At 41.4% G+C, this 21,728-nt stretch overlaps 1 protein-coding gene across 4 annotated transcripts in view; it reads left to right on the plus strand.

Moving 5' to 3' along the window:
• RYR2 (ryanodine receptor 2) overlaps positions 1 to 21,728 on the plus strand; it is a 768,107-nt gene that overhangs the window by 433,360 nt on the left and 313,019 nt on the right. For all 4 annotated transcript variants that reach the window (XM_058696266.1, XM_058696262.1, XM_058696264.1 and 1 more), the window contains 4 exons: positions 3,194 to 3,386; positions 5,324 to 5,540; positions 7,602 to 7,706; positions 10,592 to 10,695. In XM_058696266.1, the coding sequence (XP_058552249.1) occupies positions 3,194 to 3,386; positions 5,324 to 5,540; positions 7,602 to 7,706; positions 10,592 to 10,695 (619 nt within the window). The remainder of the gene's footprint in view (positions 1 to 3,193; positions 3,387 to 5,323; positions 5,541 to 7,601; positions 7,707 to 10,591; positions 10,696 to 21,728) is intronic.

Raw genomic sequence — 21,728 nt, forward strand, 5'->3', positions numbered from 1 at the left:
AATTAAGTAAAGTCGCAGGATACAAAATCAACATGTAGAAATCTGTTGCATTTCTGCACACCAGTAATGAAGCAGCAGAAAGAGAAATGAAGAAGACAGTCCCATTTACAATTGCACCAAAAGCAGTAAGATAAAGCTAACCAAAGAAATAAAAGACCTGTACTCTGCAAACTGTAAAAATTATGAAATAAATTTAAGATGACACGAATGGAGAGACATTCTATGCTCGTGGAATGGAAGAGCGGATATTGTTAAAATATCTGTACAACCCAAAGCAATCGCATTCGGTGATATCACTATCAAAATACCAATAGCATTTTTTCCACAGAACTAGAAGAAAAAAAATCCTGGCATGTGTATGGAATCAGGAAAGACTCCAAATTGCCAAAACCATCGTGGAAAAGCAAAGCAAAGCTGGAGATATCACAGTTCCAGACTTCAAGCCATATTACAAAACTGTAGTGATCAAAACTATATGGTACTGGCACGAAAATAGACACATAGATCAGTGGAACGGAAGAGAACACCCAGAAATGAACCCATAATTATATGGTCACTTAATCTTCAACAAAGCAGGAAAGAATATGCAATGGGAGAAAGACAGCCTCTTCAACAAATAGTGTTGGGAAAACCACACAGCTACGTGCAAAAGAGTGAAACTAAACCACTTTCTTTCACCAGATACAAAATAAATTCAAGATGGGTTAACGACCTACATGTGAAACTTGACACATCAAAAATCCTAGAAGAGAGCACAGGCAGAAATTTCTCTGACACCAGCCATATTAAATGCTTCCTTTTTTAATTTTTTTTTTTTTTTTTTAGCATTTATTCATCTTTGAGAGACAGAGACAGAGCGTGAGTGGGGGAGGAGCAGAGAGAGAGGGGAGACACAGAATCCAAAGCAGGCTCCAGGCTCTGAGCCATTAGCACAGAGCCTGATGCGGGACCCGAACTCACTAACTGCGAGATCATGACCTGAGCTGAAGTCGGATGCTTAACCGACTGAGCCACCCAGGCGTCCCTTAAATGCTTTCTTAATTTTAGATTCAGAGTCAACAAAGACAAAACTAAATCAGTTGGCTTCTGACTGATTTATTAAGGTCAGAGTCATAGTAATTCAGATCATTTTCTTGGGGTTACGCTCCTATTCTTTTTAATAGTGAAAGTAGAATTAAATCTGTGATTTCTGGTATAGAGCATGTTCTCTACCACTCAACTTTCTGTAATTAAAGACTGGTGACGTTTTCTGGAATGAGAATTGGGCTCATCAGCAAAAGTTTGGAGCTGTGTCTTCACTTATTCTTTTCCAATTTAAACTTTGCACAGAGTTGCTACATTCTGTGAATGCAGAACTGGGTTTTCGGCATCCAAGTCCCAAGTGTTTGTAAGGGAGGGCCAAAAGTGAGATGAGTCTCGGAGCATTTAAATACGGAAGTGTGGAGGAATGTCATAGAAGAGTGGAGGAGAAAGATGGGTACAGATTTCTAATCCAGGACCGGTAAATCACACTGCTGCTGTCTTCCTTTGTGGCTAATGCGGAGGACAGGAATGTAGTTCTAATATGGATATGATAGGTTTGCTTACATTAAACCTGAAAATGCTTCCCAGTGGATTCAACAGTGTGAGTGCCATTTAAATTGTGGACCTCAGGTTGTGCACTAGTGATCCTCTCTGTCTTTCCTTTTTGTTTCAGGCATCACAAGAGAGTTTGCCATGGTGACCTTTAGTCCTCAGCATTAGCATAATAATATCCCTCAGTCTGAGCAGTATATTTGGTGTATAGTAAATATCTGTGTAATAACATTTTCACCTTGATACAAAGAAGGGTGTAGATCTTTTGACGTGAGTTACATTGCTTTTATATGATGTTTTTAAAAAGCTCCCTTGGGGCACCTGGGCGGCTCAGTTGGTTAAGCATCCAGCTTCGGTTCAGATCATGATCTCACAGTTTGGGAGTTCAAGCCCTGCATCGGGCTCTGTGCTGACATCTTGGAGACTGGAGCCTGCTTTGGATTCTGTGTCTCCCTCTCTCTCTGCCCCTCCCGTGCTCACGCTCTCTCTCTGTCACTCTCTTTCAAAAATAAATAAACATTGAAAAGCTCTCTTTAGGGAATTCTAAAAGTACCACTTGATAATGAATTTATTGCTTGCAGATTTGATTACTGATAAAAGTCAAAACTTACACAAAATTTAAAAAGTCTATATCTTCTGCCGGTGGCATTTCAGATATGCTGCTGGTAAAAAATTTGGCATGCTGGAAATTCAAAAAAGGTCTTATAAAAATGCAAATCTTGTATCATGACATCTATTTTTGTCTTTGCTCAAATTGGGAAATTTTGTATGCATTTGTGAGCATTTGTATTTGAGAAAGCCTCACCTTCTTGTCTGCCTGTGTGCCCACGGAGACTAATTAGCAAAGGAGTTTTGACATAGTCAAGAATGAGCGTAGGCCACAGGTTGGCTGGGGCAGGAAATGACATTTATCAAATAATCATTTCACGCCTCAACTTGCATCCTGCTGTATTTAGGAAGCCAACCAAGATCTTGTGTGAAATCAATTGTAAAAACAAACCAGTTGGTATATACTTGCCTCTCAGCAAACAGTGCACGAATGAACACATTTTCTGCTTTCATTATCCTCATATATTTTTATTTTATAAAACAAAGGGGATTTAATATTTGGCAAGGGGACTGACATGCAAGTCCTAGTGTTCTTTTAAACCATTGATTTAATCATTATTACAACTCTGCAAGGTTATGGCATTTGGCTTTATAAGAAATCAAGGTCTACAGAGGTTATGTAATGGGCTGATGGTCATACAGATGGTAGTTTGTAAAACATCTGTTTGAACTCAGATCTCTCCCTGGAGCTTTTTCTCTGACATCATCATGTTATCAGCTCTGAGATGATTTGTGCATCAAATGCCATTCATCTCCATGCAGAATTCTCTGCATATGAGAAGGCCCGTTTTATAGTAAAGATAGCAGCATGGCTCCCCCCAAAAAGCAACAGCTTTTGGACAAAAGATTTAATATATAACATTAATATGCATTCAAGACTTATTCCCTTCCAGTATTGTGCATTGATTTGTCACTACCGATTCAGATCTTTGGCTCTGAAGATGATGCTGTGAGGAAAAAAAAAAAAAAAAAAAAAGAAGTCACCTCTGTTACTGTTTTTCCTCCATAGGTTGTATTGCACGTACTGTAAGCTCACCGAATCAACATCTCTTGAGAACTGACGATGTCATCAGTTGCTGTTTAGATCTGAGCGCCCCAAGCATCTCATTCCGAATTAACGGGCAACCTGTTCAAGGAATGTTTGAGAATTTCAACATCGATGGCCTCTTCTTTCCAGTTGTTAGTTTCTCTGCAGGAATAAAGTTAGTATTTCTGTGTGTTTTTTGGTCTGTGTCCCTTTTGACTTCTCATTCTTTGACAGAAGACTCTGTACTGCCATCACCCACACTTCCCTAACCTTCTCTCTCACCCCTGGGGCATCTGCCCCCGGGGCATTTTGCTAGTGCCTTGGAAGAAGAGGTAAGATTCACCCCAGAGGGGCATCTCGAGGGGCTGAATGCTCTGTCCACCTATTCTGCCATTTAGACGGAGCCATCTGCTAAACCTCTCCCAAATAGTGTTCTGGAATATTTCAAGGCAATTTAAGTTTACTTTTTATTTAATAAAGGAAAATGAACTATATTATGTAAGAAAGTACCACTTATTTTCTTATACTTATTTTCATCAGTTTTTCTTTTCTTGTCATCATCTTCCCCCACCCTACTCCAAACCCCCTGATTCTACAGAAACTAAATGGATTTTTTTTTCATCAGGTTGAGATATCTCCTCTGTGTTACCCTCTACCTGTTACACTTGTAAATTATCTTCCTGTGATCAGCTGGGTCAAGATGGTTTCTTCTAACTTTCTGCCTTCTTGCTATTACCAGATGGAAAGAGATAAATGATAATTCTTTGGAGTTCTACAAAGAACACTTTAACAAGCATCGGTCTGTTGTGATAAGGGGCCACGTTGTCACCTATTAATATATGCATATAGCTAACTGATGAGAATGGCTCTCTTATTACGACTGCCCATCGAGTTATTCTGGTTATTCTTTCCATTTGAATTCTATCCACATGAATAATTCATGGTTACAGAAGCACCATATTGAAGAGGGGACAGAGAAAGCATGAATTATTAGCTATCCACACACCAGTGACCTTTGCTGGTGTATTCATACAAATTATATTTCTTTTTATAATTTTTAAAATTTAAAAATTTTAGTTTAAAAATTTTAGTTGTCCTCATTTTTTGCTCTTTGCTTTTTATTTTATTTACTAATTTATTATTCCTGTTATTTGTGGCCTAGAACTGAAGCAGAGAAATTAGAAAAAAAATTGCAAGGAAAAGGAAATTTTGATTTTCCTTTTTTTAAAAAAAATTAATGTTTATTTATTTTTGAGAGAAAGAGAGACAAAGCATAAGCAGGGGAGGGGCAGAGAGACAGAGGGAGACGCAGAATCTGAAGCAGGTTCCAGGCTCTGAGCTGTCAGCACAGAGCCGGACGCAGGGCTCGAACTCATGAACTGTAAGATCATGACCTGGGCCGAAGTCGGATGCTTACCTGACTGAGCCACCCAGGCACCCCTGATTTTATTTTGTAAGCTGAGCACCCCATCATTTAGCTATGCTTCGAAAAGTGTTGTTCAATGGAACTTGGATTAAATTATTTTTGATATAATCATTTCGATGTATAAAAGATTTTAGTAAGACTTTTTTGTCGTCGAATAAGAAATAAGGTTACCTTCTTTCTTTTACACATGAAATATCATTTGAGTTCCCTTTAAGGAATTTCACGGAGAAGTTGGACGCTGGAAAGGGACTTTTTTTTTTTTTTTTTTTTAAATCAGACCTCACCCAGTCCTGTAATTGAAAATACATAGATATTTAGATAATGTCTCCTCTTTCTCAGTTGACTGTTTTGGCCCCTTGAGGCATTCAGTGACCCATTACTGTGTACAGGCATTTCATTCCCAAAGGAGTCTGTTGTGTGTGATCTTGCTATTTCTTCAGTGAATGATAGTTTTCCCTGACCCAGCAACATCGTTTAATCCATTTTTTCCTGTGATCCCATTTTATCTTTTGTGCTTAGAGGCTCTTAGGCTCTATGGTACCCACATTATGATGGTGCTTGGGGGAAAAGTGTGGTGTGTGATAAAGTTAATTTTGTGCTGAGAATTTACTCCTCGTCTTTTGCTGATGAGGCGACTTGCTATACACACCAGAGCTGTCACTGACCCTGGCACGCATCCTTTTTAGGGTACGCTTTCTGCTTGGGGGGAGACATGGAGAATTTAAATTCCTTCCTCCACCTGGGTACGCTCCTTGTTATGAAGCTGTTCTGCCAAAAGAGAAGTTGAAAGTGGAACACAGCAGAGAATACAAGCAAGAAAGAACTTACACCCGAGACCTGCTGGGCCCCACGGTTTCCCTGACGCAGGCCGCCTTCACACCAATCCCTGTGGACACCAGCCAGGTACGCGGAGCAGGTGTAATGGCGGCCACTTGTACCGCCACACTGTTGTACTGTTCTCATGTGCCATGGTTTTCCGACGCTTTTGTCCGCAACCCTCAGGAATGCATCTGACAGTCATACGATTCATGTGTATAATTGAAGCACATTTCATAAAAACAATGCTTACCTTTACTACTTCCTCTCATCTATTTTCTGTTTGATTTGATTCTATTTTTTTTAAGGGTGGTCTCAAGCCACTACATTGATTTCCTGATGCTCTAATGTGGGTCACACCTGGAGGTAATGGATGCTAATTTTAGGGTGTAGTTTTTTTAAATTTCTCCTCCCATCTCGATACACTATTATTTTAAAGCAATTTTTAAAGCAATTTTTCTTAGGTCGAGATTGAGATTGTGGGCTTTGAAGTGAGTCATAGCACCCAGGGTCAAATGCTTTCTTTGGGACCTTGAGGAAGTTACTCCCCTCGTCGATTAGGATCCTAAGGGTATGGTTAATAAATAACACGTTAGCACAATACTTTGCAAACAGGCACCCAAGAAATATTAGCCTTCATTCTTGCTTTTCTGTTTCATACATGTGTACATATCCCAACACAGACAATGAATTAACTAAATATGGCTCTATCTTGACACTGAAGTAACTTCAATAAGGTTAGTTAGATATTCAAAGTTTGTATTACTTTCGAAGATCCAAGGGATTGCTTCTAGATCCTGAAGTAGAATTAATACCAGGCCTCAGAGGGTCCACTTGTTTGGCGAACGCTTGCTTAGCTCCTGGCATCCTCTTTTCTGTCTCGTCATGCTGAATTTTTATATTATTTAGTAAAAGGAGCAAGCTTTGTTCATGCCTAAAGCTTACTGTGTGTTGTTTCTGGCTGCACGGTGGCAGGATAGGTGTGGTGCTTCCAAAGTGTGGTAGTAAACACGATTAGGAGGATGGAACTGGGCCGGGAGGGACGGTTGGATTCTGCGGTGAGAACACATTGAGGATTTCCCGAGACCTAGAGTATCTCTACTGTTGTGGGGAAAGGGAGCAGTGGCAGCCTGCATTTCTGGGGCAACTGCCTCATCAGCGAACGTTGTGGGCAATCGCCTGCCCTCTGTTAGTGGAGGGGACTGGCTGTGGGGTGACACGGAAGTGCGTCACCAGACGTGAACAACCAAGCCCTCTCCTTGAAAACCATTCGTGTTCTTTGTGAAGAGGTCATTAAACTTTCTCTTTTTAAAATATTTATTTTTGATAGAGAAAGTGGGGGAAGGGGAGAGAATGGGAGACAGAGGATCTGAAGCAGGCTCTGCGCTGACAGCCAAGGGCCCAGCGGGGGCTTGAACTCATGAAACGTGAGGTGATGATCTCAGCTGAAGGGTGCTTAACTGACTGAGCCACCCAGGCACCCCTAAACGTCCTCATTTTAATGAGAGCATGTAAAGATAGTTTTCCCTTAGAAGCTCATACTTGGAAACCAATGAGAGTTAAGGGAAAACATACATCACTACAACCAGATATGTACAGACTCAGAGAGCCTATGGATTATCCTTTGGCCACTGAATCGCCTTCATTCTGGCCTATGGGGAATGGCCAGGTTGGTTTAAGAAGTTCGAGGTGATTTCTCTTTTAAGTGATGCACACTTTGGTAGCTATATCCCACGCCTATGAAGGCATCTTTCTTAATGGTGACTGCCCCCACCAACACTCTCTTTTCCTTCTTCCCAACTTCTCATATATTCCCTTGGAAACATAAGCTGTCCCACCCAAAGTCTCCAAATTACCTAAAAAATGTTTAGCTATACCTAATTATATTTTAATAACTACATTAGAATGTTTAGAACCTCGTTATATTAGTTTTGATGGTTTATGATGGTTTTATTTGGTTCAGCTCACTGTGAGGATAGTTAGCACTGTTTTATTGCATTTGTTTCTGATATGTTTCTTTCTTTCTTTCTTTCTTTCTTTCTTTCTTTCTTTCTTTCTCTCTCTCTCTCTCTCTCTCTCTCTCTCTCTCTCTCTCTCTCTCTCTTTCTCTCTCTCTCTCTCTTTCCTTTTCTTTTCTTGTAATTTTAGATTGTGTTACCTCCTCACCTGGAGAGAATAAGAGAAAAACTGGCAGAGAATATCCATGAACTCTGGGTTATGAATAAAATTGAACTTGGCTGGCAGTATGGTCCGGTAAGTAATTTTGAAATTTATTTTCAGACTTGTTAATACATCTTTCCGAAAACCTAACTTTTTCTCACTCATCCTGCTATGTGGCAACATGAATCGATTAGATTGATTTTTCCCCTTACATATTAGTTTTTGTCCAGTTTTTCATTACGAGAGGGGACAACATTATTGGCGTGTCTGTTGAAGGATGGGTTGCTTGCATAGACAATTGAAAAGTTGTCATTCTTTAGGCTGAAAGTTATATTTTTAAATCAAGGTTAACATATACAGACAATAAGCATTGATTTCTAAGCCACTTGGAAAAAAAAAAACAAAACCTCATTGAAATTGAGAGTGAAAGCTGAAAATGAAAAGAAATCAGTCATTTTTCTTTTCCCCTCCCTGGTGTTTTACTTCTTTTAGTTTTAACTGTGTGTAGCGGTCAGTACGGAGCCTGTGGGCAGAGGGTCATAGTTGATTTCATAGGTGGAAAATAGGCTGAGATACAATGATTGAATATATTTCCAACTTCGTATGTAAAGATCTGCGTTTATAGTTTGTCAGTAGAATTTAGATTAAGGAGAAAAAGCACTTCCTATGCGATTCCATGTATCCTAGACTTATTTTTAGCAGGACTGTGGAAATACTTTTATTTGTATAATGTTATTAGTCTAAATATCCCAAAGATTGTACTTTCTTTGACTGAATATAGAAATAGGTGTATTCATTCTGTCGTAATTTATCGCATTGAGCTTTATTTTTTTTTATTTTTTTTAATAATTTTTTTTAACGTTTATTTATTTTTGAGACAGAGAGAGACAAAGCATGAACGGGGGAGGGGCAGAGAGAGAGGGAGACACAGAATCGGAAGCAGGCTCCAGGCTCCGAGCCGGCAGCCCAGAGCCCGACGCGGGGCTGGAACTCACGGACCGTGAGATCGTGACCTGAGCTGAAGTCGGACGCTTAACCGACTGAGCCACCCAGGCGCCCCTATCGCATTGAGCTTTAAATAAAGAACATTTAGGATTAGTGTTAGTGGTGATACCGCATGATACCCCATGTTAGCGGTAATGCTGTATGATACTCTACTTCCTCACATTTATGTATTATTTAGATAAATACATTTTCACTTTCCATTTTCACATACAATCTCACAGGTTCCTGGATTAAATTTTCACAACAGTGCGCTGGGCTATGTGTTATTTCAGTTTTACGGGTGATGATGTCTCCTCTGAGAGTCCTCACAGAGGGAAGGGCCTTGAGAGCAGTCACAGGGATTGTCAGGAGCTAGGACTGGGATCCAGATTTTCTAGCTTCTAGTCTGGAACTGTTTGCACTGTAAGATCTGCCGAGGCTCTTAACAGTCCCTGAGGTAGGAGATGGTGAGTTTCACAACTGTGTGCCTGGCAGTGGGGAAGGAGAGACATGATTGCAAGACGTGTTTTAGAGTTCAAGTATCGGATGTGGATAAGAGAGGGAGGGAAGTCTGGGCAGATTTTTGGTTTTAGCTTGGACCTTTGAGAGGACAGTAGTGTTATTCTCTGGTATAGATAGTAGAGGGGAAGAGGACATAACGTAAATGGGGAGTAGAGTATCAGGACTTGGACACATTCACTTCTACTTTTATGGTTAGAATTCATATAAAATCCTGTGATTCTAGATTTCATTTCCAGAGTCACACATTTAGTCAAGTACATATTGTATATGCTTTTGCCTAAGTCCTGTTCATTTGTAAAGACCACTAGGAAGAAAAAACCAATATGTTATTTTTAACATAGTGATGCCTGAAGAGTTTTTTAAAACAATTTTTGCTCACGTTTGCACACTTTTTATGTGGCGTTTCTAGAACCTGGTAATTATTCCCATGGAGTAATTTGTACCCTAACAGCATATGACTGTCATCTAGTGCTACGATGTACCAATGCCCGTGTCACTTGGGTCTCCAAGAAGATTAAAAAAAAAAAAAAAGAAGTATTTAGTAATGTCAGGATCTAGAACAGATTTCTTACTAATTGATTCCTAAAGTCTTGAATTTTGTTTACTCTTATTGCTAATATACACTTTTAAGGATTAATGTGAAAAGTGCCTGTATTAGGCTGATTTTGTTAAGGTGAAGGAATGATTTGTGTTATCTGGAGGTTGCAGCAGGCGAGATTGACAACCGGAACCATCTTCAAAGATCAGTCATGCTGCTGATTGACGTCTCCAGTCCGTTTGGCTCTAAACACATAAAATGACTATACATGAAAACTAAATCATCACTGCACCTTCTTACATAGAATTCATTTCAATTTACAAAACATTTGTTAAGTGCCTGTCACGTGTCAGGCATGTTCTAGGTGCTGGGAATACAGCAAAGAACAAAAGAGAACAAAATCCCCGTTTCTTTGGTCTTACTTTCTAGTGCCAGGAGATAGACAATACAGTAAAGATTCCGGTCCGGCAGACCAGAATTTTTTAGCAGGTGGAATTTGTTATGGAAGAAAAAGAAAGTGTAGGGTGAGCAGGCAGATGGCCGCATTGGGAAGGTGGATAGGATAAACCTGGTTGAGAAAATAAGATTTAAACAAATGTGGGAGGGGGCTGAGGGGGCGAGCTCTGGGTGTCCGAGTAGAGCAGGCATGGGACCTGGGGCCAGGAACTGTGACAAACAGAACAGGGGGCCCAGAGAACGCCAAGTTTTACCACTGACCTCAAACATTAATGTGCCAGGGGGGTTCCAGGGCGAATTTGCTAGGGTGATGAGCTGGGGCTTCCTTCTTGCTTTCCCCCTCCACTTTCCCCCTCCACTTTCCCCCTCCACTTTCCCCCTCCACTTTCCCCTGCCACTTTCCACCACACAGACGGCTTGCCGTTGCTAGTGTCTGATATTGGAGACTATTACATGAGGATTTTCTGCCCTGTTCCAGGTTAGAGATGACAATAAGAGACAGCATCCGTGTCTGGTGGAGTTCTCCAAGCTACCGGAGCAGGAACGCAATTATAATTTGCAGATGTCGCTTGAGACCCTGAAGTGAGTTTCTTAACTTTTCCTGTTTTCCTATCTGCCTTACGTGGAACAAACAAGGTATCGATATAGTTTATAATTCAGCGTTGAAGTTAGAACTTTTCACAATGCACAGGTGGATTGGATCAATATTTGTTGGGAATTAGACTTTGACCTTGTCATTTTATGTCTTTATAAAGTATCTACCAAAGAGCATTCTACAGATGGGTGTTACAGAACACAAGGGCTCTGTGATCAGATATAGTGGTGCTCAGAGTGTGGGCCATGGACCAGGTCAGTCACAAATTGTTATTGATTTGTGACAAGATAAGAAAAGCTACTAACAATAAGTGTTTAGAAACTTTTATACCAATTCAAGGGAGCAATTTTATGTCTTACTGAATAATTTATAAACAGTAATTTATAAATAATTTACAAAATGTAAGCTTGTATTTTATGTCTTCATTTAAAAAGTTTAATTTTCTTGGGGTACCTGGGTGGCTCAGTCAGTTCAGCGTCCGACTCTTGATTTCAGCTCAGGTCATAATTTCATGGTTTGTGAGTTCGAGCCACATTCAAGCACTGCATCAGGCTCTGAACTGACAGAGCCTGCTTGGGATTCTCTCTCTCTCTCTCTCTCTCTCTCTCTCTCTCTCTCCCCCCCCCCCCCTTTCAAAATACATACATACCTACATACATACATTTTAAATTAAAAAAAAAAACATGATTTTCTCTGACAAGTTTTTTTGTATTTTATCAGAGAATCAGACCACTACAGACTAGAAATTAAAAGAAAATTGGTCCTTCATCACAGATAGTTTGAGAAACACTGCTCTAACACATTTTAAAGATGCCGAGTTAAAATAATTAAATAAGTTTTTATTTTTTACTGATGGATTTTCCAGTACTATGAATCTTGAAATTGGGGTGGAATCCATTTATATTTCCCCAAATTACTGAGCTACACCATCTTTTTTCAGAGGATACCTCAGGACCATTTGCCACACTTTGAGAAAGGCTACTGTAGACTGTTTGCCTGCCATCTTAAAAAAAATTTTAGGGGCGCCTGGGCGGCCCAGTCGGTTGAGCGTCCGACTTCAGCTCAGGTCGCGATGTCACCGTTCGTGAGTTCGAGCCCCGCGTCGGGCTCTGGGCTGATGGCTCAGAGCCTGGAGCCTGCTTCCGATTCTGTGTCTCCCTCTCTCTCTGCCCCTCCCCCATTCATGCTCTGTCTCTCTCTGTCTCAAAAATAAATAAACATTAAAAAAAATTTTAATGTTTATTCATTTTGGGAGACAGAGAGCGAGTGATGGAGGGGAAGAGAGAGAGAGTGAGACACAGAATCTGAAGCCTGAAGCAGGCTCCAGGCTCTGAGCTGTCAGCACAGAGCCCAATGCAGGGCTCCAACCCGTGAACCATGAGATCATGGCCTGAGCTGAAGTCGGACACTTAACTGACTGAGTCACTCAGGCGCCCCTTGCATGTCATCTTTAACGGCAGATGTGCTTTTCAGTGACTCTTGCCAATTGCTGTCATGAAATGTGCCACTTAACCATTGCAAACGAAAGAATGAGGTGGTATAAAATAAAGGAGGGAGGATAATGTTACGTTTTAATACAGCAAAGTTCAGAAAATATTTTTGAAAGCACTATCATGTTTCTTTTATTCCTTTTCTGTCCTCAATGACCCTCTAGGACTACATTTGTTCAAATGGGTCACTTATTCTAATTCATGCTTATAGTAGGCTTATATGCTGCGTCTGTTTTTGTTTCAGTTTTGTGAAGGGTAAGGAGTTACTTCCGTTGAACTGATTTTACCAAGGATTCAGAACATAAAACTTAACCACCTTGTCACACTCTAGGTTTTGCGTTCAAGTATATTTCTTCAAAGATGTGATAGTAATTAACATTATGGAAATTAACATATTGGGCATAGAATGAGTTTAGGTTCTACTATTGATTTAAAAAGAAAGGGAAATATGGGGCGCCTGGGTGGCTCAGTCGGTTAAGCGTCCGACTTCAGCTCAGGTCACGATCTCGCGGTCCGTGAGTTCGAGCCCCGCGTCGGGCTCTGGGCTGATGGCTCAGAGCCTGGAGCCTGCTTCCGATTCTGTGTCTCCCTCTCTCTCTGCTCCTCCCCCATTCATGCTCTGTCTCTCTCTGTCTCAAAAAAAAAAAAAGTTAAAAAAAATAAAATAAAAAAATAAAAAGAAAGGGAAATATATACAAATCAGGTAAGTTGAGAACCCACCAAAGATAAAAATTTGCAGCTTGTGCCGGTGATAAAGAATGCATAATGCATGGCTGTGACCTGTGTACCCCGGGTTTGGGATGCCCTGCCTTCCTTTGTATTCTTGATGAGAGGCTTGTACATTTCAATAAGTAATTCACAGCAGCTCACCATTTGCCCATCTTTTACAACAAAATGTTTTATTGAAAGGTCATGGTCGAAGATAATTTAGTTAAATTTGCAGTACACTCCCTATAATTTTAGTGATTGGCAACTCGGCCAGCTATTGCAAAGGGCGAATCCTGGGAAGCAGTGAGGTGGAGAAATCTCTGTATTTGCATTTAGTGTGTTGAGTTTGACTGCATGTAATCTGATCTCATTCCTAAGAGCCATTGGTGGCTGGTTTGATTAATCATCAGAGTGCATGTACCATGGTGCTGTTGCCCATGGTGAATGCTAATGACCTTTTTCATGAGCTAATTCTCAATAGTTTATGGTTTTACAATGAGCTGATTTAATCTATTTCTTTAAAAAAATTTTTTTGAGTGTGTTTATTTATTTTTGAGTGAGAGAGATACAGAATGTGAGCTGGGGAGGGGCAGAGAGAGAGGGAGACACAGAATCTGAAGCAGGCTCCAGGCCCTGAGCTGTCAGCACAGAGCCCAACACAGGGCTCAAACCCACAAATGGCGAGCCCATAAACTCCAAGATCATGACCTGAGCTGAAGTCAGATGCTTAACTGACTGAGCCACCCAGGTGCCCCTAACCTATTTCTTTAAAAATTTACCTTAGAACCGGAAGAGGCCCCACCTCTCCAAAGTTTGGCCCAATCTCAGTAGTTTAGAGAAAGCACAGTAGTTTCTTTCTGTATTTTCTTTAGTCCTTTGTTTGAAAGTCTTCAGAGCAAAGAAGGTGAGAACAACTTTGACTTTGGTTGGTATAGGTTCAAGCACTTGCTGTTCTAAAGGAATCTTAGATTTTTCTGAACCTTAGATTTTCTTCCCTCATTGAAATGGGGGTCATAGTGCATCTACCTTGTGGAATTGTTGTGGGGACTAAATCGTAGAATACTGATGAAGCCTTGAGCACTACATGTCTGACACGCCATAAGAATATCATGGGGGTGATTAACCCTTTATTCATTTGAATTCTGAGAAGTGCCAAGTAACAGAGAAGCAAAAGATTACTCCAGCATATCCCTTATTTGGGGTTAAAGGGTTATTTTAAGTGAATTTGAATTTTGGATGCTCTTCTGTGAATTTTTTGTTGTTGTTGTGCCAATTGTTGAGAAAAGACAACGTCAGATTTGATAGTCGTCTGTGTACTGTAGAGTTCTGCAGACTTCTGGCACCTTCTCTCAGGACGGCACAGTGGTTACAGCATGCCTGCCAAGCCCTGTCCCCAATTTAACCAGTGTTCCTAAAATCTTAGTTTCTGATTTATTCCCAGTATTTTCTGAATTCCAGATATTAAATTTTTTTAAGCTTATGTATTTATTTTGAGAGACAGAGATGCATGGGTCGGGGACAGGTAGAGAGAGAGGGAGAGAGAGAATCCCAAGCAGGCTCTGCACCATCAGCACGGAGCCCGATGTGGAACTTGAGCCCATGAAACTGTGAGATCATGACCTGAGCCAAAACCAAGAATCAGATGCTAAACTGACCAAGTCACCCAGGCACCCCGATCTTAATTATTGAATAAATGACTTATGTTTGGGAAGTGAAAGTTATAATGATTTTTAGTCAACATAGTGTATACTTGCATAGAATCTTTCTTTGGAAGGGGCGCCTGGGTGGCTCAGTTGGTTAAGCGGCCGACTTCGGCTCAGGTCATGATCTCGTGGTCCGTGAGTTCGAGCCCCGCGTCGGGCTCTGTGCTGACAGCTCAGAGCCTGGAGCCTGTTTCGGATTCTGTGTCTCCCTCTCTCTGACCCTCCCCCATTCATGCTCTGTCTCTCTCTGTCTCAAAGATAAATAAACGTTAAAAAAATTTTTTTTAAATAAAAAAAAAGAATCTTTCTTTGGAAGTCAACAAAAATCGAGGAAGACTATGACAGTGTTTTCCTTCTGGTCAAGTAGTTTTTTCCTTAAAATTATTTTTGGGAAATGTGATTTGTTTGCATATGTATGTAGCGAGGGATGAGATGAGGAATCGGGACACAGGGACACCAAGGGGAGCAATATGGAACCAGGGGAGACAAGTAGCAGTTAAGAGAAGAGGAGTGATTTTTGTTTAAAAGAGCATGTTTTCTGGGCGCCTGGGTGGCTCAGTCGGTTAAGCATCCGACTTCAGCTCGGGTCATGATCTCGCGGTTTGTGAGTTTGAGCCCTGCGTCGGGCTCTGTGCTGACAGCTCAGAGCCTGGACCCTCCTTCGGATTCTGTGTCTCCCTCTCTCTCTGCCCCTCCCCCATTTGTGCTCTGTCTCTCTCTGTCTATCAAACATAAATAAAATGTAAAAGAGCAGGTTTCCCTTCTAGTTTTGTATCTTATTTTAGTTCAGTCTCTTGCTGGCAACAGTTTTCCCCATCTCTAAATATTGTGACTCTTCTTACCGTTTGTTTATTTATATTTGAGAGAGAGGGAGCACAAGCAGACAGAGACAGAGAAGGAGGCACAGAATCTGAAGGAGGCTCCAGGCTCCAAGCTGTCAGCACAGAGCCCAACATAGGGCTCGAACCCACGAAGTGTGGGATCATGACCTGAGCTGAAGTCGGACACTCAACCGACTAAGCCACCCAGGTGCCCCTAAATATTGTGATTCTTTCTGTTCAGTCCTGGGCTCAGTCTTCTCTCTGTTGCAAAGTCTTCGGGCATTCTCCTCCCACACAGATACCACACAGGTGCGGACAACTCCCTAGATGTACATCTGTACCCCAGACACCTGCCCTGTGTGTCTCCCGTTCTTCAATTGGTATTTTCCCTGTTTGCGTCTGAGGCACCTTGACCTACAGACTTTCGTCCCCTGTGAATGGCATCTCCACTCATCCTGCTGCATAGACTAGAAACTTAGGAGTCATCCTGGACTCCTCCTTTTGTTTGATCCCTGCATCCAACCCATCATCAGGTCCTCCCAAGTGTATCTCCATTCTTTCCCCTTCCCCGATTTCCACAGCACTCCTCTCAGTCTGAGCCATCATCACGTGTCACCTAGACTGTCACGGGAATCTCCTCACTGCCCCCCCCCCGCCCCCCACTTGGATTTTCCAATTCATTCTGTGCACAGCGGCAGGTCTCAGCTGCCCGGATGCAGTCATATACATGTTGCTGAGAACTGTTCGGTGGCTCCCCACTGCATTTAATCAAATGTTCCAGCCTCATGGGTCTGTATAAACGCTGGGCGATCGGACACCTCCCACTTCTCAGTGTATCTAATTCCTGCCCTTGTTCCAGCCCCGTGGTTTCTTCCCTCCACTCATTCACATTTTGTCCTGCCTCCTATATGCTGTTCCTTTGGCCTGGAAAGTTCTTTGCCTTACTCCTAGATAGGCCCCTCCCTACCCATTCCTCACCGTTACGCTTAAATGTACTTCCTTGATGAGACCTTCCCCATGACCTCCCCACTCTCTCTTATAACACCTTGTAGTATTTTTTATAGCTCTCAACACAATTTTTAGTATTACTTTCTGAGTTATTTAATACGTTAATATTTACTATTGGACCGGAAGCTCTATGAAGGTAGGGGCCGTGATGTTTTGTTTTGTTTCGTTTTCATTCACCATCATAATACCCGGTTCCAACAAAGCATCCAGCACAGAAAATTTACTGTGTTGCCAAATTGCTTGGATATTGCAGGTGTACCTCCAACTTTGTGATGTGTTTAACCCCTCCAATCTCAGGATTTTAAAAAGCGTTCTTCCCCTCGAATGGTGAAGCGCCCCCTGTAACACACACCAGCTATCTCAGAGTTGCTTCCGAAGCTTCTCTTTCCCCTCACCCAGGGCCTTCTAATGATCCTCTAGTCCATCCACTTCTTTCTTTTCTCCCATCGCTAATGATGCGATTAGCCCTCCAGCCCCTCCCGTGCTACCGGCATCCTGTACCACATTAACCTAAGCTACCGTTATTAACCATCTGAAAGTGGCATGCACTCCCCACGGGTCCAGCGGAAATGTATACATTCTCCTCTCTTCTCCTTCCGTGCTTGGTAGCCAGCTGGTCGTTTCTGAACACTTAGGCCTCTGCGTCATTCTCCCAATTTACATTCTTTTTTTTTTTTAATGTTTATTTATTTTTGAGAGTGAGAGAGAGGACGGATGAGCAGAGAGAGAGGGAGACACAGAATCCGAAGCAGGCTCCAGACTCTGAGCTGTCAGCACAGAGCCCGATGGGGGTGGGGGCTCAAACCCATGAACCGTGAGATCATCACCTGAGCTGACGTCGAGGCCCAACCGACTGAGCCACCCGGGCACCCCCACAATTGACATTCTTTTAAAGCAGCTTTCCACCGATCTTTAGGTGAAGACAGTGCCTTAATTTGTAGAAAAGTCTACAAAGTCTGGCCTCCCGTCTAACTAGCTTCATCCTATGGGAGGGCTACTCTCTCTCTGTCTTGCCATCACACTAGCCTTTTCTGAGTCACCTGTTTGCATATTTCTTTCCAGCACAGGGCTTTCTATGTGTCCTCTTCCTGGGAGGTTCCTCTCTGGGCCCTGTTCCCATCCCTTACATCTCCGATCGCTCCCTCAGGAAACATTTGCGGTTTCAGTAAACATTCCCTGACGCAGTAAGGCCCCCTTTCGTGGACACGCGCCCCTTCTGTATCTCTCAGCGTAGACACTTCCTTTCCTGGTTTGTGTCATCACAGGATGGCCTCTCCACCAGACCCTGCATTTCTTGGAGGCGGGCTTCTCATTTACCCACCATTTTTCAGACTTTCCCCAGAACCTGGTAAATGTTCTTTGAATGAGTGAAGCAATGAATAGGCAATAAAGCTCAGTCTCTAACCAGGCTTTTCCATGCCAAGTGCTCGTCATCTGCAGGGTGCCTCGTGTTCTCTCCGTGGCTCTATGCCAGTCTGTTTACCCGTTTCCTGTGGCTGTCTGCTGTAAGTACTGCAGTGCCACATGGACCAGTTTCGGCTGTTTAATCTAGTAGTATTTACTGAAGACGTGTGCAAGTTACTGCAGATATCTGCGGTTACTAAGACAGAGACAGGGAACCCACCGTCGGGTAGTCTGTTTCTGCCCCGTTATTCTGTTCTTCTCTGGCGTGGACTAGGACACCTAGCCTCACCCAGGCTTCCCTGGGCACGCTTTGTAGTGTGCTCTCCTCTCCTCATTCCTCCGCAGACTCTTTTTTTTTTTTTTTTTAATATTTTGATAATGCATTCCAATATAATCCTTTTATTTGTTTTTAAATGGTTATTATTTTTGAGGGAGGGTGTGAGTGGGGGAGGGGTGGGCGAGGGGAAACAGAGGATCTGAATTGGGCTCTGCGCTGACAGGAGCGAGCCCAGTGTGGGACTCAAACTCAGGAACCATGAGATCATGACCTGAGCCAAAGTCAGACGCTCAATTGACTGAGTCACCCAGGTGCCCCTGCTCCTCAGCAGACTTTTAAACGTCTTAAACATGTGAGTTAAACAGCATTAAACCAGATACAGTGGTTTTAATACAGATAATACAGAGACCAATTCAAAGAACTTGGGGTGGTTGATAATTTCACTAAATAGATTTTTTAAATGATCTGTTGCTCTGATTTTAAAACCTCCTTGGATTAGGTATAGAATTCTTAGATATAAAGCCAAAACACATGATCAATAAATTGCATTTTATATACAGCAAAACCTTTTGTACTTCAGAAGAAACTATGAAGAAACTTTTGACGAGAAAAGCCACAGACTGGGAGAAAATACTTACATGTCATATAAATTATGTCATGTCCTATATATCATACATTATATTTGTAGACTTTGTAGAAAATAAGGGGAAGTCCTGCTAAAGGATTTGTATTCAGAATATATAAAGAGTTCTTACAACTCAACAATAAGAGTACATACAGCCCAATTAAAAATAAACAAGGCATTTGAGCATCTGAGATCTTCTTGAGCATTTGAGATCTTCTTACCAAAGAAGATCTATGAATGACTAGCAAGCACATTTATAAAATGCTTAACATCATAGCTCATTAGGAAAATGCAAGTGAAATCATAATGAAATGCATCACATACATTCCAAGGGCTATGACATAAAAGACAGACTGGAAAACCCCCATTAATTTACCAAACAACCTAGCAATTCTACTCCTACATATGTAACTAAGAGAAATGAAACCTTATATCCATGAAAAGACTTTTGTATGAAGGTCTGCAGAAGCATCTTCATAGAAGCATTATATGTAATAGTCAAAAGGTTGAAACCATGCAAATGTTCATAAACTTATGAAAGGATAGACAAAATGTGATGCAGCCCCACAATGGGATACTTTTCAGCAATAAAAGGAGATAAGCTACTGATAAACATTATAACATTCATAAACCTAAAAAACATTAATCTGAGTCAAAAAAGCCTGGCACAAAAGATCCTAATTTATATGATTCTTTAAAAAAAATTTTTTTTAACGTTTATTTATTATTGAGAGACAGAGAGAGACAGAGCACGAGCATGGGAGGGGCAGAGAGAGGAGGAGACGCAGAATGTGAAGCGGGTTCCAGGCTCCGAGCTGTCAGCACAGAGCCTGACGCGGGGCTTGAACTCACAGACCGTGAGATCATGACCTGAGCCAAAGTCAGACGCCCAGCCGACTGAGCCACCCAGGCACCCCTGTATGATTCTTTTTATATATAATTTTTAGAAAAGGCAGATCTACGGAGACGGATTATAGATTAGTGGTTGCCTGGGGGAGGTGGGGTCGGAGTGAGGAATGAGTGCAAACAGGCATGAGGAACTTGGTGAGATGAGATGAGATATTCTAAAACTGGATTGTAGTGATGGTCATACAACTTTGCAGGTTTATTAAAACAGTAATAAATTAACCTTTTCGAGGTACATTTCTGACCTGACAGCTTCTAATTCTATCTTTCTGAGCATAATCCTCAGTAACCTGTCCGTTGTCCATCCACCTAAGTGTGAGTCCCTCAGTGTGGCATTCAAGGCCCTCACTTAATGTATAGTCAAGTTCTCCATTCATTGTAATCAGAAGATTTCTCAGTGGGTGTGCCCTCGAAGATCGAATTGTCAGAGTTTAAGATAGATCCTAATATTATTGTCACCTTGAGTTCCCTCAGAGCTGGGTCTGGCATCCTCCTGATGATTTCATAGCTTTCTATGTATCTCATTGGACACAGGACACTGAATTGTAATTAACTATTGCTGTAGTCCCCACTGACCAGTAAGCTTATCCCCAGAATTTAGGACAGGGCCTGCCACTAGTGATGTTCAGGAGATATTTATTGAATAGTTAAATGAATGAAGGAATAATGACAAAAAACTTCCTATCCTATGGACACTGATTGAATACGTGTAACCCATGTTTGTTCTCTGAGTGTGTTTTCTATTCTTCTATTAATGATCAGTCTCATTTTTTAAAATTGTTTTTAAGTTTATTTATTTTTGAGAGACAGACAGAGAGAGTGAGTGGGGGAGGGACAGAGAGAGACAGAGAGAGAAAATCCCAAGCAGGCTGCATACTGTCAGCACAGAGCCCGATGTGGGGCTTGAACTCACAAACTGCGAGATCATGACCTGAGCCGGAACCAAGAGTCAGACGCTTAACTGACTGAGCCGCCCAGGTGCCCCATGCTCGATCTCATTTTAATTGGCACGTTCTCTAGGTAATTTTTACAGCTTCAGTCAGTTCTTGATCTGTCCATACTTATGCAGGTTGACACTTGAAGGGTAATTTCACAGGATCATCTGAATTTTACCACGTTTAACCTAAAATTTAACTTGATGACAGTTGATGTGTAAATATGCATAACTGTACCTATCTATGCCATCTATCTATCTCCAGATTTTCATTTTTAAGATGTTGTGGAGGATAAGTGTAAATGAATTGTAGATACTTGCCACATCCCTTCTGGAACTGACTAGAACCTAGAAATTCTGTAATCCAAAAAGGATTAGCCATTGTCTCTTATTCTGTTGGGATAGGAGAAACCACTCATTGTCATGGCTACTAAAGGCACATTGTTCCGTATAAACCTGGAGGACTTTAAAGGTTGAGTTCTACATGTGAATGGTAAGGATATTTCTCAGGAAAAGCAATGAAGGGTCATTCAGGGGAGGAAAAGATACAGAGTATCTTAAAAAAAAATGGATAAACCCTTCCTGGCAAACAGGGACCCCTGATAGACATTTGAAAACGAGATTTTTTTTCTAGATAGAAAGTTCAGTAAAGGATTAAAAACATATGGGGCATTTGTGTCTACTAAAGGTTGCATTTCAAACCAGTGGTAAAAGGTGAATTATTTGGTAAATATTTTATGAAGAATTAGGTATCCATCTGGAAAAAAAAATAAAGTTAAGCTGTGCCTGAAGCTAATAGACCCCTCTGACCATCACCCCCACACAGGAAAGCATGGACATTTTTCTTCAAATGACTTTACAAATGGGGTATCTCTCAGTGCCACATAAAATTCAGAAGCTATAAGAAAAGATGGTAAGTTTCAGTTATATAAAAACATATTTGAGATTCTGCATATAAATAGCACTAAATAAAGGAAAAAGACAGACTAGAGAAAAACATTTGCAACTCCTATCTCAGACATAGGAAGAGCTTCTAAAATGCAATAAAAAACCCAAATCTAATGGAAAAGTGAACAAATAATATTTTCAAAGAAAAAAAGTACAGGTACTCTTAAGAATATGAAAAAAGCACTCAGATACACTT

Source organism: Neofelis nebulosa, chromosome 13 (genome assembly GCF_028018385.1).
Source record: "Neofelis nebulosa isolate mNeoNeb1 chromosome 13, mNeoNeb1.pri, whole genome shotgun sequence".
In the NCBI taxonomy this organism is placed as follows: domain Eukaryota; kingdom Metazoa; phylum Chordata; class Mammalia; order Carnivora; family Felidae; genus Neofelis; species Neofelis nebulosa.